The sequence below is a fragment of the Eulemur rufifrons genome, chromosome 7 (assembly GCF_041146395.1).
Source record: "Eulemur rufifrons isolate Redbay chromosome 7, OSU_ERuf_1, whole genome shotgun sequence".
Classification (NCBI taxonomy): domain Eukaryota; kingdom Metazoa; phylum Chordata; class Mammalia; order Primates; family Lemuridae; genus Eulemur; species Eulemur rufifrons.
In genome coordinates, this window is record NC_090989.1 from 115,063,770 (window position 1) to 115,082,817 (window position 19,048).

At 37.1% G+C, this 19,048-nt stretch overlaps 1 protein-coding gene across 5 annotated transcripts in view; it reads left to right on the forward strand.

Moving 5' to 3' along the window:
* Positions 1-19,048, forward strand: part of TFDP2 (transcription factor Dp-2) — a 161,906-nt gene that overhangs the window by 105,833 nt on the left and 37,025 nt on the right. For 4 of the 5 annotated variants that reach the window (XM_069475382.1, XM_069475383.1, XM_069475384.1 and 1 more), the window contains one exon: positions 10,630-10,733. In XM_069475382.1, coding sequence (XP_069331483.1) covers positions 10,630-10,733 — 104 coding nt within the window. Of the gene's footprint in view, positions 1-10,629; positions 10,734-12,523; positions 12,571-19,048 lie in introns of those variants that run through there. The other variant, XM_069475386.1, reaches the window with a different exon arrangement.

The following is a 19,048-nucleotide window of genomic DNA, read 5'->3' on the forward strand; positions in this document are numbered from 1 at the left end:
AAAGTCAAGGTAGCATTTCATATCAGCATGGGGCAGAGTGGATTATTCATTAAAAGTGGCCATGAGGGGGACAGGAGTGTTTGGATCTTTCACTTTTTATGTCATATAAGTTCCACATGGGTCAAGGATTTAACATTGAAAATGAAGGCATTAAAGTAGTATAAGAAAATATTGAAGGATGTGTAATGCAATCTTAATATACATACTAACGATAATTAATTTGTAAGAGCAGCATATCCAACTGGAAATATAAAACCCGTAAGATAAGTAAAGTACAGCATGTCCATGTATAATGTGCATCTCCAGGGTGGGAGCAAAGGTAAATAACAAAGCCTTGTAGTTACTCTGACCTCCTTCATTTTTATATTTAAACATACTCACAGGCCTTGTTAAGTTTGACACAAAATTCATGAAAGAAAAAATGATAACGTTGACTACAATTTAAAAATGTGCAAAGAATGATATATAAAAGCAAAAACTGTCAAACTGGGAAAAATATTTGCAGCAGGTATAAACAGAATAAACTTCCTCCATATTTAAAAAGATTCTACCAATAGCTGGGCATGGTGGCATGCACGGGAGGATTCCTTGAGCTCAGAAGTTTGATATCAGCCTGAGCAAGAGCAAGACCCTGTCTCTACTAATTTTTCTATTATTTTTAGTAGAGACTATATTTAGTAGAGACTATTTTTAGTCTCTACTAAAAATAGAAAAATTAGCAGGGCATTGTGCAAGTATCTGTAATCCCACTACTCAGGCCCAGGTACTTGGGAGGCTGAGGCAGGAGGATTCCTTGAGCCCAGGAGTTTGAGGTTGCAGTGAGCTGTGATGACGTCACTGCACTTTAGCCTCGGTGACAGAGGGAGACTCTGTCTCAAAAAAAAAAAAAAAAAAGCATCAAGATAACAGCAACTATTTTTAAATAAAAAATAAAAAGATTCTACCAATTAAAAAAAAACCATTAACAACCAGTAGAAAGGTGGGCATAATTCTCAGGAAGGAAAATTTAGGTGGCTTTTTTTTTTTTTAGAGGCTGGGTGCTTGTTCTGTCACCCAGGCTGGAGTGCAGTGGTGAGGTCACAGCTCACTGCAAACTCAAACTCCTGGGCTCGTGTGATCCTCCCGCCTCAGCCTCCTGTGTAGCTAGGACTAATGTTTTTTTAATGTTTTGTAGGGATGAGGGGTCTCGCTATGTTGCCCATGCTGGTCTCGAACTCATGTCCTCAAGCAGTCCTCTTGCCTTGGCCTCTGAGAGTGTTGGGATTACAGGCATGAGCCACCATGCCTGGCCTAGATGTCTTTTAAACAAAAGATGTTTGACCTTACTCGTAACAATAAATTAAAACCAAAATAAGATACTTATTATTTTTTAGTATAAAAGTTGTCAAAAACAAAGTTTAATAACCCACTGGATTGGTGAGGATGTATGTAAATGGACACTTTCATACCTTGCTGAAGGGAGGGTAAATTGGTACAACCAATTGGTACAGCTAATGTGTGTAAAGTCATATATGTAGTCATTGCAGTAATATTTTTATTTAATAATAGTAAAGGCTTTTATGTTACTGTGGGGCTCAATAAATAAATAGCTAGAGCCATAAAAGAGAATAATACTATGTAGCTAATAAAATAAATACTGAGGCAACACTACATATGTAGATATGGAAAGACATCTAAGTTGGATATACAATATTATTAAGTGAAAAAGAAAAGTAGCATGCCAACTGATATAGCATTTAGCCATGTGTGTGAAGAAAAAAAGATGTTTTTGCATACGTGTATGTGCCCAGAGTATTTCTGGAAGGTTATCTATGAACTGGCACCAGCAGCTGTCACTGCGAGAGGGAATGGTTAGGTGGTGATTGGGGATGGCAGGAGACTTGGTTTTCACTGTACACTCTTGTTTCATGAATTTATATCATATGCTTGCATGCAGACATTCAAGTATTCATTAATTCATACATCCAACAAATATTTACTGAGCTCTGCTATATGCTAGGCACTGTGCTAGCTGTTAGAGACACAGCAGTGAATGAGATGACAAAGCCTCTGTCCTTGTAGAAGCAATGAAAGTGAATGAGCTATAGACAGATAATAACGTGTAAGCAAGTAAATATAAATATGTAACGTATCATACAGAGATAAGTACTGAGGTGAAAAATAAAGCATAGTAAATTGGGAAGTGCTGATCTAGGGTGAACAGGCATCTCTGCTGCTTTGACAACTGAACAGGGACTCCAAGGAAATGGGAATAAGGCACATAGATATCTGGGAGAAGATTATAGGCAGAGGAAACTTGAAAGACAAAGGCCATGAGGTAGAAACTTGCTTGGCATGGTTTGAAGAACAGCAGAGAGACCTGTGAGAATGTAGAGAAATGAAGTAGGGAGAGATTGACAGGTGACAAGGTCAGAAGGGAGGGCTGCAGATGACACATTGTAAACCATCGTAACGACTTGCACTAACTGAGATGCGCAGCCAGTTGGAGAGTTTTGAAGAGGATTACTCCACGTGGCGGGATCACTCCACCGCTGTGTGGAGGATAAACCAGTGCTGTTCAGTAGTGTAATGTGACCCGCTGACATAATTCTAAAGTTTCTAGTAGCCATGTTTAAAAAAGTAAAAAGGAACAGGTAAAATTAATGACGGATTTTTATTGAACCCAAACGTTTATTGAAAACATTATCCAAACATTTACCAAAACGTTTATTCAAACATTATCGTTCAACATGTAATCAGTATAAACCTTATTAATCGGATATTTTATAGCTTTTTGCACTAAGTCTTCGAAATCTGAAGTGTATATTATATACTAAGTGCACTTTATACACTTAGTGCACATCTCAATTCAGGTGCTAAATTGTCAAAGGTTGACTGAAATATAGGACTACCAAAACAACTTGTGTTTAATGGGAGAATATTTTATACTGCTTTAGTTTTTAAATTTAAATTAATTAAAATTAAATTTAAAATTTAGATCTTCGTTCACACTAACTACATTTCCAGTGTTCAGTGGCCGTGGCTGTCTGCACAGTGACGGCTGTGTTGGAGAGCATGGAAGTAGAGTGACGGGGTGGGTGGGCAGGAACGGGGAGATGACTCAGACACTGCAGTACTTCAAGCAAAAGGTAATGGCTTGGACGGGAGTGGTAGCAGTGGAGTAAGTGAGAAGTGGTTGTATTCAAGATATATTTTAAAGATAGAGCTAACGGGATTTATTAATAGATTGAATGTGGGATATGAGAGAAAGAAAGTAGTCAACAGTGATCTTTTTGGTCTGAACAGTTGAAGAATAGAGTTCTCATTTACTGAGATGAAGAGAGAAGTAGAAGAAAGGTTTCTGGATGGGGCGGGGTGGTCAGGAATTAGGTTTTAGATATGTGAAATTTGAGATACCTCTTAGACAACAAAATGGAGATACGAGAAGACAGCTAGATAGTGAATCTGAAGTTCAGGAGAGACGTTCAATCTGAAGAAATATGCATGGGAGGTTCAGTGTATTTATTTATTTATTTTTTGGGACAGGGTCTCATTCTGTGTCGCCTAGGCTAGAGTGCAGTGGCATGATCATAGCTCACTCTAACCTTAAACTCCTGGGCTCAAGTGATCCTCCTGCCTCAGCTTCCCGAGTAGCTGGGACTATAGGCGCATGCCACCACTCTTGACTAATTTTTCATTTTTTTGTAGAGACGGAGTCTCACTGTGTTGCTCAGGCTGGTCTCGAACTCCTGAGCTCAAGTGATCCTCCTGCCTCTGCCTCCCAGAGTGCTAGGATTACAGGCGTGAGCCACCATACCTGGCCTGTTTTTTGTTTTTAAGATGGAAAAAACAGTGCATATTTGTATGCTGATGAGAATGATTCAGCAAAGAGGGAAAGATTGTAATGGTGCAGGAGACTTTTTAAAAGGGACAGTAGCTGGAGAGATATAATTTAGGTAAGTAGATGAACTACCTATTTTTTTTAAAAAGTGTTAGTTGAGGTAACAGAAGAAGAAAAGCAAGAGAATTATATAATTCATCATTAGCATCTTTCTAATTAATATGAACTTGCCTAGGTCACTTTTTCCCGTAATTTTTTTATTAGGTATAATTTACATATAGTATAACTAACAGTTTCAGGCCTAGAGTTTTGTGAGTTTGACAAACACACACACCAACACAATCTAGGTCATTTTTTAAACTTTTATTTAGGGCTATAGGTTACCTAGTCCTGTGAAGTTGGCCCCCGTACATTTGGGATATATCATTCTTTCTAATTTGAGAGATTTATAGACCCATAAAAAAGGCATATTCTTTCCTATAGTAAGTTACTAATAATTTAGTTCTTTTAGGAGGGTGTGATAAAGGCTTGGGTGAAGAAGGTTTTTCCAAGAGCTAATTGAGGCAAAAAAAATTTTTTTCCAGAAAATCAGTGCTGTGAAAAAAATAATTTATACTGGCATCTTGTAGGCAAACCACAATTATTTGACTGAATTTTAAAATTTTAATTGGATATATTGAAGGTGATTAACTATGACTAAAACCCTGTAAAGAATTGAATGAAAGAAATCTTTGGTGTCTAGACAATTCTAGTGGAAAACAGAAAGACTCCAGTTACTCAAGAATAAAATTTGAGACAAAATTTTGTGCCTGGGCCAAGGTTTGGCATAAGTTTTTAGTGCTGTTTCTTAGGCACTCTCCTAGGTGATTGATCTCATTTAGTCAATTGAAGGAATTGCCAGAACTGAAATCCAGGCAACTTTTAAAATTTTTGTTTTTTATACACTGAGTGCCAGGAATTAGCTCTGGACAGTGTCAGACTCCTGTTGCCAAGGAGCTATGAATTGAGTCCAGGTTACTTAGGAAAAATTGTTTAGACTTGATTTGTCTGCTTCTCTTAACCTGGCTGAAATTCTGGGTGACTAGACATTTGTAACCTATTTAAATGTGTCCTATGGAGTAAAAAAAAATACACACACACACACACATTTCTGTTGCTGAACTTAGTTGATTTGATGAAGGTAAGTCTTGTCTAAACACATTACTTTTATTTCTGGGTATTAAAATTACTGGAATGCCAGTGGAGCCCCTTTAACTGCTTTTAAAGCAGATTTCATTTTTACTTATTGCTTATTATATGAATCTTTATCTTGTTTTAGCAGCTATGGCTGATTCATTCTCTCTGTCTTTCAGAATGGCAATAGCTTATAGATTATAAAACAAGTACATGCATGTTCATAAAACGTTTTTTCAAATGATAAATAGTATAAAACAAAATAAAAGCTTCCTTCATACTATTCAACAGAGCTAACCACCATTAAATTTGTTATCTTGCCATATTTTTATAAGTACGTAAATGTGTGTGTATATATAGTTTTTCAGGTAAATGTAATATTTTTTTATAATGGGAACTTATTTCTGTGGCAATGCGTGCTTGTATTTTTAGTGACTGTATAATATTCCATCATATGCATGTACCAAAAGGTCTTTAAACATGTAAATTATTTCCTTGTATTTGCTTTTATCCACAATGCTGCAATTCTAGAATGTGTGTAATTGTTTTTACCTGCTTAGTTTATTAGAATATGTTTCCACTAGAGGAATGCCCACTGTTGATTGTGATGATGTTGCCGTAGGCTAGGGAGCTTGCCATTTAGGCAACCGAGGGTTCTTGAAAGAATATTTGTTGAGGTGGAAAGAGGCTTTAAAATGTGTAGCACTATATTTAAAGTATTTATTTGAAATTTTGTGCTCTTAACACATAGTTCCTTTATTCCTATCTAACTGTAATTCAACACATTGTCAGGACCTCCAGAAAGGCTCTACAACACTCCCCCCACCAACAGAGTATGTTAGCCCCTTGGGTGCAGGGAACAATGTCACGTGTTCACTGAATTTCCATAGTGCTTAGTCTTAGTACTTGGCATATAATAGGTACCAAATAAATATTTTTAAAATGTGCCAATTTTGCCATATCCTCACAAACTCAGGGCATTGTCACACATCTTAATTTTTATCAATCTGGTGGATGAAAAGTTTTCTTTTTTTACAAAGTTAATTTTTTGATTATTAAAATCAAGCATCTTTAGCCTGAGCAAGAGCAAGACCCTGTCTCTACTAAAAAAATAAGAAAGAAATTTGCTGGACAACTAAAAATATATATATAGGAAAAATTAGCCAGGCACAGTGGCACATGCCTACAGTCCCAGCTACTCGGGAGGCTGAGGTAGGAGGATCCCTTGAGCCCAGGAGTTTGAGGTTGCTGTGAGCTAGGCTGATGCCACGGCAGTCACCTGGGCAACAAAGTGAGACTCTGTCTCAAAAAAAAGAAAAAATCAAGCATCTTTTCATATGATCAGTGGCATTTGTATTTCTTTTTGTGCTGACTTTATTTTTGTATTGAGTATTGTCTTTTTCTTCCTGATTTATAAGGGGAGGGTAAGTAAATAGATTTTTTTTTAGAATAGTAATCTGATGACCTGTGTGTCGCATGTTTGTTTACCAGTCTGATATTTGTCTTTCAAGTATATCGGGTCTTTTGCTATCTAGAAAATTTTGATTTTTTTTTTTTTTTTTTTTGTTGAGACAGAGTCTCACTTTGTTGCCCAGGCTAGAGTGAGTGCCGTGGCGTCAGCTTAGCTCACAGCAACCTCAGACTCCTCGGCTTAAGCGATCCTACTGCCTCAGCCTCCCGAGTAGCTGGGACTACAGGCATGCGCCACTATGCCCGGCTAATTTTTTCTATATAGATTTTTAGTTGTCCGTATAATGTCTTTCTATTTTTAGTAGAGACGGGGTCTCGCTCAGGCTGGTCTCGAACTCCTGACCTTGAGCAATCCACCCACCTCGGCCTCCCAGAGTGCTAGGATTACAGGCGTGAGCCACCGCGCCCGGCCTCGAAAATTTTGATTTTTAAGTAGTCATGTCTGTCGGTCTTTTCACTTAAGATTTCTAAATGCTGTAACATGGTTAAAGGCCTTTCTCATTCCCAAATTATAAAAATATTATTGCATTTCCTTCTCTCAAACTTTTATGGTTTTAATTTTATGTTCAAATATTTGATTTTTCTGGAATTTATATTTGTGCAAGACAAAAAATTGAAACCTAAAGTTTCTTTAATTCAAATGGACAGTCTTTTGTCCCAACATCATTTCTTAAGTAATCTCCCGTTTCCCCCATTATTTTGAAATACTACCTTTACCATTTACAGAATTTTCATATATAAATAAAGTAACTTCCAGACTTTAATTTCTGTTTTGTCAATTTCTTTATCTGCTTCTTGGTCAAAACCACATTATTTCAATTCCTGTAACTTTGTAATAATTTTGAAATCTGGTAGGCTAAAATTCTCCTCTTCCGGATCATTTTTTTCCCCCAAAAAAAATTTCTTGGTTGTTTTCTGCCTTTACTCTTCCAGATGTACTTTAGAATCAATTTGTCAGATATATTAAGTTCTCTCTAAATTCTTTTGGTATTAATTGGCATGACAGTTCTGGCTTTAATGCTTTTCTTTTTATTTTGACCAAAGTTTTATAGTCTCAATTTTTCCTTTAGTGTTGGATTTAAAGTTAAGGTCAATCTGTTTCCTAACCTTAATTATCTTTTTTTAGTATTTCTTGCGTCACTGTTTTTTGGCAAGTTTTTTACCTTTCCTTCTAGCATAGTGTAGCAGAGATGATCTCATTGTAAACATTCAGCACCATTAAGGTCATTTTTAAAAACTAACATCTGAGAGCCAGACTTTTTTAGGGCTGTGTTCTTCCTTACATGGATCTATGGTGTGTTCCTCTTTTGCCTGGGGTTGAGTTTGTGGCACATTCTATCAATTACATAGATACTATTGAGATAATTATTTTCTACTTAAGTGGATTCTTAAACAGATAATAACCATATTTGGGGACTTTTGATAGCACCTCAATCTTTAGCAATTGATAAGGTATACATTTTGTGTTTAAAAAAATCAATTGCACCGTTACAAGGTAGGGAAGCTTTATTTGGTAATACCGGTTATTCAGTCATGTCTGAAACACAAAATAAACAAAGGACCTGATGTTTAAATTGATTTCAGAGTCAGTGTAAGTTATGATCCTCAACGAAAAAATAACAAAGGTTGCAATTTTTGATATTAATTGCATTACAGGTAGTTTGATATCCAGGTTAGGAAAGGAAATAACTTTAATCTATGCTGATCAAATGATTTTTACAGTTTGTGCACCTACTTTGTGCTAAGGACAAACTAAGTGCTAGGATACAAAGCTGAGAGACATAGCCCACTTATGATAGAACTACAAGCAAATAACAACTGGTTTTATGGGAAGCCAGACAAGGGGTATCAAGGACCTAGACCATGGAGGCTGGAGACAGCTTTTAAGGAGAAGACAACATACAGAGCAGAGGCTTTGGTGGTAGAACTATGGGCTTCACTAGCTATGGGACCTGCACAATTTATTAAACCTCAGTCTCAGTTTCTTCATGTGTAAAATTGAGTCAGTAATAAATAATCTATTTCACACTGTTGTCCTAAGCTTAATGAGATTTTATATATATATGAAGTCTCTGGAACAGACTCTGGCACATAATAATCATGCAGAAAATGGTATGGAATACATCCATTTTGAAGTGCTAATAGTTGTTGGGTCAGTGGGATGGGCCCTCCCAGCAGAAGGAAAGGTGTAGGCCGAAGCGAGTGGGTGAAATGGGGGCTTTCTGGAAGTGCAGGGTATTTAATCTGCTTGGAGTGCAGAGTGCATGTGGAGGGAGCAGCTGAGGATGAAGCTGGGAAGGGAAGCAGGGGTGAGATCTTCAAACCAGAGCTTTTATGCCAGATTAAGGAGTCTGGAAGGCATCTAGGAAGTATTATGGAGTCTTTGAAGGCCTTAATTAGGGGAGTGTCCAGAACAGTTCTGTCAGTTGAAAGACTGGTTTGTTATAGATGTGTGGAGTGGCTAAGTAAGCTATTGGAGGTAGGATATCCAGTGAGAGCAGTGGTGCTCAGCCCTGGCTGCACATTGGAACTGTCTGGAAAACTTTTAGCAGTGTCATGCCCAAGTTCACCACAAATCAATTATATCATCAGCTCTGGGGGTGGAACCTAGGCATTGGTATTATTGCTTGCCAGGTGATGCCATTGCAGTCAATATTGTGAATCACTGAGTTACAGGGTAACTGTATTCAAACCTATAGATATGATAAAGTTCTAAATTAAAGAGCAGCATAAAGGAACCAGGATAAGAAGATAACAAGTAGGATATGGTAGTCAGTTGAATGAGAAAGGCGATTAAGTGAAGATTATTTCCAGATTGGGTCACTGGGTAGATGATGATAATATACCAAAGCTCAGTTATTTATCAAGAGTGGGAACATGAAGGCAAGCAGATTTGGGTACTAGATGCTGCTGAGTGGGCATGAGAAAAATAAAGAATTTGAATTTAAAATGTGCAATTTGAGGAGGAATCTATAATGCCAAATGGACAGAGAGAAACTGAAGGGAAGGAGTCAACAGTTGAAAATTCAGGAGACAATAAATAATTGATGAGTGAGATTCCTAAGGAGACAGAAAGCTCAGAACAGAGATGAAGTAATTTAAAAGAGCATGAAGGACATTTCCATGCAGGGAGAAATAAGTAAAAATATGTGAAGGTGCAGATAAATTCACAGGTTAAGGAGGATGAGATACAATTTTGCCTGATGGCCTGATTCCTTACTGCAGGAGATATGGATATCTGCTGAGAATTAAGAGGTAAGAGAAGAGAATTAAGGAGTGTAGTCAAGCTTTGGAAGAGCAAAGACGGGGCCATCTGAGGAGGGAGTCTGAGAAGGAGATGTTATTCTAGTCCTGTTCTTAATGTTGGTTTTCCCCAGGGTTTCAGCATTGGGCCTCTTTCACACACTTCTGGGTGATATCCTTTGTTATATTTTGTTACACTGTTACCTTTTGAGAGACACACTGGCAAGCTACAGTTTGTCTAGAGGGGTTAAGTAGTTGATATTGTAGTTCAGAAAATAATTAGCTGACTTTTCCTTTTGAGGGGAGTTTTTTTTGGTAGCACCTTCCTTTGTTAATTTGAAATTTAAAGTGTTGAAATCACTTGAAAACACTGTACAGATCTCTAACATCAGTAACTACAGTTGGCATCATGTTTTTTCTCTAATATTATAAAACCCCAAAGCACTACCAATTTGACATTTTGAAAATATATTAAATTTTAATGTGAACATTTTATACTATCAAGAAATTTGAATATTTACTTTTCATTGTTATACTTCATACATTATTTGTTCTGTGATGTCTATTAAAGATCTATTTCTCAACTCTTATATAAACTAGTATTTGCATTACATACTCTCTAAATATTTTTTCCTCTAAAAGACCAACTGAAAGTTCAGTAATTTTCAAATAGACTAGAACTATTTGTTTTATAGATTTCCTATAAAATATAAATAAGATTAGTTATGCAGCAGAACTGATTGTATTCACTACAAGAAAGGAATTGTTAAGTATGGGTTTTCAGTAGGGCCTCTTAGTTATAATATACTTCTGAAGATAATTATAAATCACTACAGCACAATGAGTTGAACTGTGGATGTATACAGATAGAAGGTGGCCTTGATATTGCAGCACACTAACTTAATGTTTTTTTATCATTTCAGGTAACATTTCATTTGTTGCATTTCCAGTTTCCGGCACCAACTCACCAACAAAGATTTTACCAAAAACCTTAGGACCAATAAATGTGAATGTTGGACCCCAAATGGTAAGAAACATCATCAGATCTTAGAATTGAAACTGCTTGGGCAAGACTAATTTAAAAAATAATTGTACAAAAGATGTTTGATCGAATATTCCAGTTAATTTCAGTTATGTCAATCACTTTTTTTAAAAAATTCAGCTTTTACCTGAATGTAACTGACTAAATCTTAAAAAGAAAGTTCTTTAATATTCAATTTTTATGTGTTTGAATCTGTGCATTCTGAATGTATAATGTGAAGGTTTTTGCTATGTGAGACTTCTCTTGTATTTAGTTGTTTAAACTGATTTGAAATCTATTATGCTTTCATGTTGTCCTCCTTTTTTCTTTTTCTTATAAAATAAACTTTATTGCCCTTAATTATGTATAAATTGAATTCATATAAATTGAATGTATAACCTAAAGTTAATCTGTATGTGGAGCTTATTAATTTAAAATTCTTTTCATTAAAGGACATTTGGGGAAAAAATAATATACCAATTTATTTCAATCTCTGGAAGTAGAAATAATGAATGAAAATGGTAAATATGTAACAGTTTCTCTAAAGGCATTCATTAATTATGTTAGAGCTTGAAGTGCAGAGCACTTTGAGAAAGGCATATTTATAAACAAGATTGTGTTTGACTACTCTAAAATTATACCTAATTTAAATGGCCTCACCCACCATCAGCAAAAATACTTAAACATTTAAACAATAACTTTTCATTGTTAGTGTTTACATCTTCTCGTGTATAGAGCAATAAGGATAAATTTTGCCCATAACATACAGCACTGTGGACCATGTTAAGTGCAAAATTATTTGGATAGTAATATCTTTTAGCATACTTAATGGTTTCAGAAAGTTTTTAAGACACATTCTAAACATGACATTTTCTTTGGTGAGTTGGGGACTATTAATCATCTGCAGAATTCAAGCTAAAGATACAGCATAATTTACTGGTAAAATATGTGAAGAATGTACTCGAGCTCCAAACCTCATAGAGACTTAAGCTCAAATAAGTGTTCCTGTTTCAAGGTAGCCCAGGGTATATTTTCAAACATTTGCTAAGCATTTGTCTCTCCCCAGCCACTACAGTAGAAGCAAATGAGATAAGGAACCTTAAAGTCTGTATTTTGAAATGTGATTATATAAGAACCAAAATTAAACATACTCAAACTTTTATGAGTCTGGCCTTTACAGCACTCCTCTATTTTAAGAGACTATTTTTTCTTGGTATTTTAGTTGATGCTGCTATGGCTCAAATTTGAATTCCTGTTTTGGAAATTTATATAATTTTTCTTCCCGTTGTCAATTTGAACTGATGCGCATGTAATCCCTTACACAGTTCAGTTCTGACCATAATCAGTAGTGTGGTGTAGTACTAACCCAGTTAATGTAAATCTCAGGATCAGCATAACAAAGGTCAGAAGGAGAGGAGATGTGAGGCTCTCCTTTAAACTGGGTCAGCCCAAGGCCTTAAATTTATCTCCCTACTTCTGAGGTGCTTTTTTTTCAGTTCTGAGTTCTTGGGCAGGAATCAGAATTTTCTTTTTGGTTTACTAATTGTTGTAGAACCTCACTGCTATGGTCTGAATAGGTCCCTTAAGAATTCATGTTGAAGCCTAATCCCCACTGTGGTGATACTAAGAGGTGGGGCCTTTTAGGAAATGATCGAGTCCTGAGGGCTTTGCTGTCATGAATGGGATTAGTGAATTTATAAAAGAAGTTGAAGAGAGTTCTCAGTCACTCTTCTGCCATGTCAGGACACTGCAAGAAGGTGCCATCTATAAAGCAGAGACTGAGCCTTCACCAGACACTGAATCTGCTCGTGCCTTGATCTTAGACTTCACAACCTCCAGACCTGTGAGAAATAAATTTCTATTACTTATAAACTACCTACCCCAAGGTATTTTATTATAGCAGACTAAGACATGAAAGGACCGTGAATGGTGATTCTGGTGAGGGATCAGAAGAGGAGAGCTATAGAGGAAACATGAATCTTCTTAGAGATTACTAAGTGGTCATGATCGAATGCTGGTACAAATATGGATGGTAAAGGCTATTCTGATGAGGTCTCCACAGAAGTGAGGAATGTGTTATTGGAAACGGGAGGAATGGCCATCCTTGTTACAAAGTGGCAAAGAACTTGCCTGAATTGGGTTCATGTCCTAGTGTTTTGTGGAAGGAGGAACTTAGGAGCCATGAAATAGTGTACTTGGTAGAGGAAATCTCCAAGGAAAGTGTTGAGGGTGCAACATGGCTTCTCTTGACTGCTTTTAGTAAAATGTGAGAAGAGAGAAATGAATTAGAGATGAACTTTATCATCAAAAGGGAAGCAGAGGCCCAGAGAGGTGGCTCACACCTATAAACCAAGCACTTTGAACCTAACACTTAGGGAAGTGGAGAAGGGAGGATTGCTTGAGGCCAAGGAATTGGAGACGAAGACCCTATCTCTACAAAAAATAGAAATAATTAGCTGGGTGTGGTGGCACGTGCCTGTAGGGAGGCTGAGTCAGGAGAATCGTTTGAGCCCAGGAGTTTGAGGTTGCAGTGAGCTATGATGATGCCACTGCACTCCAGCCTGGGCCAACAGAGCAAGACCCTGTCTGAAAAAAAAAAAAAGAAATAGAACTTAAAGATTTGGAAAATTCTCAATTTGGTCATGTAAAGAATAAAAAAGCAGCCAGGCGTGGTGCCTCACGCCTATAATCCTAGCACTCTGGGAGGCCGAGGCGGGAGGATTGCTTGAGCTCAGGAGTTCAAAACCAGCAAGAACAAGTCCTCGTCTCTACTAAATATAGAAAAATTAGCCTGGTGTGTTGGCGCGTGCCTGTAGTCCCAGCTACTTGGGAGGCTGAGGCAAGAGGATCACTTGAGCCCAGGAGTTTGAGGCTGCAGTGAGCTAGGCTGACGCCACGGCACTCTAGCCTGGACAACAGAGTGGGACTCTGTCTCAAAAAAACAAATTAAAAAAAGAAAAAAAAAAAAAAAAAGAAGAATGAAAAAGCACATACTGGAGAGAACACCAAGGGTGTGGCCAAGTGACCTTTTGATAAGGAGATTAGTATGGATGGGTGGAATCCTGGTGCTATTCATGAAAACAATGGAAGTTTGAACCTGAAGGCATTTTTCAGTGCTGCCCCTTTCATCTCGGGACTACGCCTGGGAGACAGAACTATGTCAATAGTGGGGCTTTGAGTGCTTATGGGATCTTATCTGCCTAGCACTGCCTCACGTCTCTGCTCCCTGAATTCTAGCACACAGTGCTCTTCAGCCATTCCAAGTGTGGCTCCAACTGCTCTTTCAGAGGGCACAGCCAGTAAACCTTGGCAGTGTCCAAGTGGTGCCATCTCCACCAGGGTGCACAGTGCATGAGCTGTGGGGGCATGGCTACTCTTACCTTATTTCAGATAGGGAGCCTTGAGCTCCAGGCAGAAAACTGCTACAGGGGCAGGGGCACCATAGGGAGCCCCGACTGAGACAATGCCTACTGGAGCCATGGCAGGTAGGGTTACCCCCTGAGGCCTCAGAATGGTAGAGCTACCAGCAGGTAACTCCAGCCTGGGAGAGCCATGTGCAAAAGACTCCAACCTGTGTGAACTGTAGCGTGTGCTGCCCCTAACAAAGCCATATCTGATTTAAATGATGCTCTGGACTTTATTGATACTGGAATGTGTTAAGACTTATGGTCTATTGGAATGGAGTGAATGTATTTTGCATGTGAAACAGACATAAATTGGGGGGGGGGGGGCCCAGGGGCTTAATACTAAATCTGAATATATCCCTCCAAAATTCATGGTGAAACCTAATCTGCAATGGGTGATATTAAGAGGTGGGCCTGCTGGGCTCTTGCCTGTAATCCCAGCTACTTGGGAGGCTAAGGCAGGAGGATCACTCAGGCCCAGGAGTAGGCAACATAGGGAGACCTTGTCTCCAAAAAAAAAAAGAGAGAGAGAGAGAGGTGGGGACTTTGGGCCTTTAAGGAAGTGATTAAGTCATGAGTACTTCATGGTCATGAATAGGATTAGTGCCCTTATAAAAGACGTTGAAGGGGGCTCTCCAGTCTCTTCTGTTAGGATGCAGCAAGAAGGCACCATCTTTGAAGCAGAGAACAAGCCCTCAGCAGGCACTGAATATGCTCATGCCTTGACTTTGGGCTTCCTAGTAGTCTCCAGAACAGTGAGTGGTAAGTTCCTGCTGCTTATGAATTACTCTGTCTAAGATATTTTGTTGTTGTAGCCTGAACAGACCATGATACCCAGTTAGAACCATTTGTTGGTTCTCTACTTCTCTTTTGAACATTGTCCCCTCACCTTCAATCCCTCATCCATAATTTTTAAAAGTTTTTGTTAGAGAATGTTAGAGAATTCTTGGATAAAATCTCACCTGTCTGTTTCTTACAGTCTTCTTTTTCTACTTGCACTTTGAACTTTACATGTCTCTTGGAAGCCAAATCTACATGGTAGATAGAAATTTCAAGAGGCCTCATGAAAAAAGTTTTCATTTGTTTTCTCTGGTTATACAAACTAGCAGTAATTGTTTTAGGGTTGGATACTTGTCCTTTTCTTACTAGTTATTTTATGGTTATGTAAGTTATCTTATAGGTTATCATATGTAGATATATAGCCTATTATTATATATGCAGTTGACCCTTGAACAATGTAGGGTTAGGGGCACCAAGCCCCCATGCAATTGAAAATTTGATAATCCATGTATAGCTTTTTTTTTTTTTTTTGAGAGACAGAGTCTTACTCTGTTGCCCCAGGTAGAGTGCACTGGCATCATCATAGCTCACTGCAACTTCGAACATATGGGCTCAAGCGATCCTCCTGTCTCAGACTCCGAAGCAGCTGTGATACAGGTGCATGCCACCACATTCGGCAAAAAATTTTTTTTTTTTTTTTTTTTTTTTGTAGAGACAGGGTCTTGCTATTGTCCAGGTTGGTCCCGAACTCCTGGGCTCAAGTGATCCTCCTGCTTCAGCCTCCCAAAGTGCTAGAATTGCAGGCCTGAGCTACCATGCCCAGCCCATGTATAACTTTTGACTCCCGAAAACCTTAACTACTAGTAACTTACTGTTGACTGGTGCCTTATTGATAACAATAAATACATTCTGTATGTTACATGTATTATATACTGTATTCTTACAATAAAGTAAGATAGAGAAAAGAAAATGTTATTAAGAAAATCACAAGGAAGAGAAAATATATTTACTATTCATTAAGTAGAAGTGGATCATCATAAGCGTCTTCATCTTCATCGTCCTCACATTGAAGTAGGCTGAGGAAGAGAAGGAAGAAGAGGAGTTGTTTTTGCTGTCGCAGGGGTGGCAGAGGCAGAAGAAAATCCATGTATATAGGCAGATCTATGCAGCTCAAACCCTTGTCAAGGGGCAGCTGTTTAAGATAATCTCATGGCTATCTTATTTTAGAAGATTAAAAACTGCATGCTTCTTGTAGTGAAAACCAAAATTTTTTCCAATAATGGAATCCTTTAATATAACCCTTTATAATCATGTAGATTTTTCCCCTTCAGAATACATACACTCTTGGCTTTTCTAACTGTAGATGGCAGCAGTACATAAAATATGTTGATTGAGGGCACAAAAGTCTTCAGAATGATATTCAATTGCTATCTGATTTTCACAGCCTAACCTATTGTCAGAGAAACCACGATAACATTTAAAATTAAGGATGCCTGGATTTTTTGGTGAAAGGGACCTCTGAAATGTGAAATTCATTTGTCTTATATCAGCTGAATGTTAGAAGTATGTTTTTATCTCTAAATTTTAATTTGGAATTCAAAATTAAGGTTCAGGGTTATAAAGTGTGTCTGGCTCATCACCCATGTAAACCAGTTTTCCTATATTCCGTCATTAATCAAGTATTATTGACTTTCCTTTAGTGTCATTATGCTAGTTAAGGAACTCACTGCCTCTCGCACACACTTCACATTTGGCTTTCCAATTCAAGTCTGTCATCTTTCCAATTTGTTCATTTGGGAAATGTTTATTAATGAATTCCTATGTTCCATGCCCTGTGCTAAGAGAAAGGAGCAGAGTGTTGCTAATCACTCTCAGATGAGCAAAGAGTATCAACTGATAATCTGAGAATGAGGACAAAAGAAGAAAATGTAAACCAGAACATAGCAATTCATTTCCAAAGTCATTCTCAGTAAAGATAACCAGTTTTTCTCTTTGTCCTGTTTCCCTTCCACCTTTCTTCTTTTTTTTTTTTTTTTTTTTTTACAAAGCACTTTAAATAAGGTAAAACCAAGCATGTAATCTCTAATAACATATAGAAAAAGAACTACTTAGTAATGATACTGCACAAGTAATACAGTCTGTTTCAAGGGGAAGTTGGAATGCTTAAATGGCTTTGTAGGCACTCCTGTTCTAGGAAGAACAGGGTCTAATCAAATACTCAAATTTTCCTTCTTAAGCTGTCAGTACCCAAGGTCAGTGTGACAGAGAACATTCGAATATGCGATGTAGTGATTGGTGGGAACTATGCCCTTTATATTATAAAGTATTTTATTGCTGGCTTTTATATAGTCCTTTCCAATGTATCAATGAATGAAAGTACTTTTTTCCCATCATTTTAAAAGTTGAGTCTTCTGTCCCAATTAGTAAATGTTTATTGTACCTTCCTATGTGTCCCCTATCACTGTGCTAGACCCTGCAGAGGTCATAGTTTAGCACAGCACTCTCTACCCTTAAGGATCGTACATTGAAGTGGAAGTGGGGAGGCGGGACCAGCAGTGCGGAGGAGTGGGAGGTACACACATACTTAGAATGCAGGGAAGAGTTTGAGAGGTACAAATACATTGTCTAGTTTTATGTTTTCTCATGAGGCAAGCTTTCCTGAATGCCTTATTTAATACCTTTGGCATATTATAGATAATGAAAACTCTTAAGACATCTGTCAGTGTTACTATCTTTCGTTTTTATTTTTTTTTAACTATTGAATAGACTTGTTAAAACTATTTCCTAGGGGTTTGTAGGTACTAACATCTCCCTAGCCCCAAACTGGCATAATGTCCAACATAAACAGAAACTAAAGTTCTTAAATACTTAATAAATGAATAAATGTTGGCTAGACTTTAATAACTAAGTCTGAACTGTTTTTACACTTCAGGGGCTAACTGTTTGACTTTTCCCTTCAAATGCAAATAAAGAGCTTGAAATGCTTATAATCCTTCTCTTTGATTCTGTAGGGAGCAAGTTAGCAACTAACTTAATGACTCAACTTAGAACCTAGCTACAGAAACAGGTTTCATTTGATCAGAGAGACAAAAATTAATTAGCATTTTGTCTTGCATATGGCAGTAGAAATGGAATCATTTCTTTTGTTTCAGGACTTGTTTAACAATGATATGTAGTCCATATAAATGTTTTTATCTCTTAATTGGGACTTAAAACCATACTATTATGAAAATGTTCAAAACTTTACAAAAACAGAACTCCTGTGTATCCAGCAACTGCTTCAACAATTAGCCATATAGAGCCAATCTTATTTCATTAATATCCCCACTCACTGGAGCCATTAAGTTTTTTGATGAAAATACTTCTAAAGCTATTACCAGACAGCTATTTTTTTTGTATTATTATAAACATCTTTGGAAAAAAATTTTTCTTTTTACCAGTGAAAATTATAAGACCTGGAAAGCAATTTGGTAACAGATATAAAGGTACCGTTTTCAAAAAATTCCATATCCATGGTTCCATTAATTCCCTTTCTGGAGTCTAGCCTTAGTAAATAGAAATTAAGGCCAAGATCATTGTACAAAAATTTTTATCCCATCATTATTTATATAGTGAATAATTAAAAATTTATATATATCTAATAATAGGCAATAATAAGTCCACATGGTAGAATGTTTTATGGTCCTTACAATGTCTTTAAAAAGTATGTAATAACATAAGGAAATGCTCTTTAAAAAAAGGATAAAATTATATCTGTATAATAATCCAAATTATATAGTGTCTTTATGTATATTCTATGATGGACTATGAAGATCTGATTTGCTGTTAACCTGGTTCTAGTAAACAAGCTCTACTTTAGTTCTTTTCCTTAATCTCAAAGAAAGCTTTTCATTTTTCTGATTTTTAAAACATTGTCAGTTACCAGCTTAATCCTTCCAAATTGCTATTTACTTGCTGAAACCTGCATTGTGACCTCATGTCTGTATTCGGGATACTTGTGCTTTAAGATCCTAGGATATAAGTAAATCAAAAGTATTGCTTATATTTTAGATGATTGATGTTAAGTGCTTTTTATACAGCGAGGTTCCTTCATTGTATGTGGTTAGCATTCAACATTATTTTTTGCCTGTAGGGCTT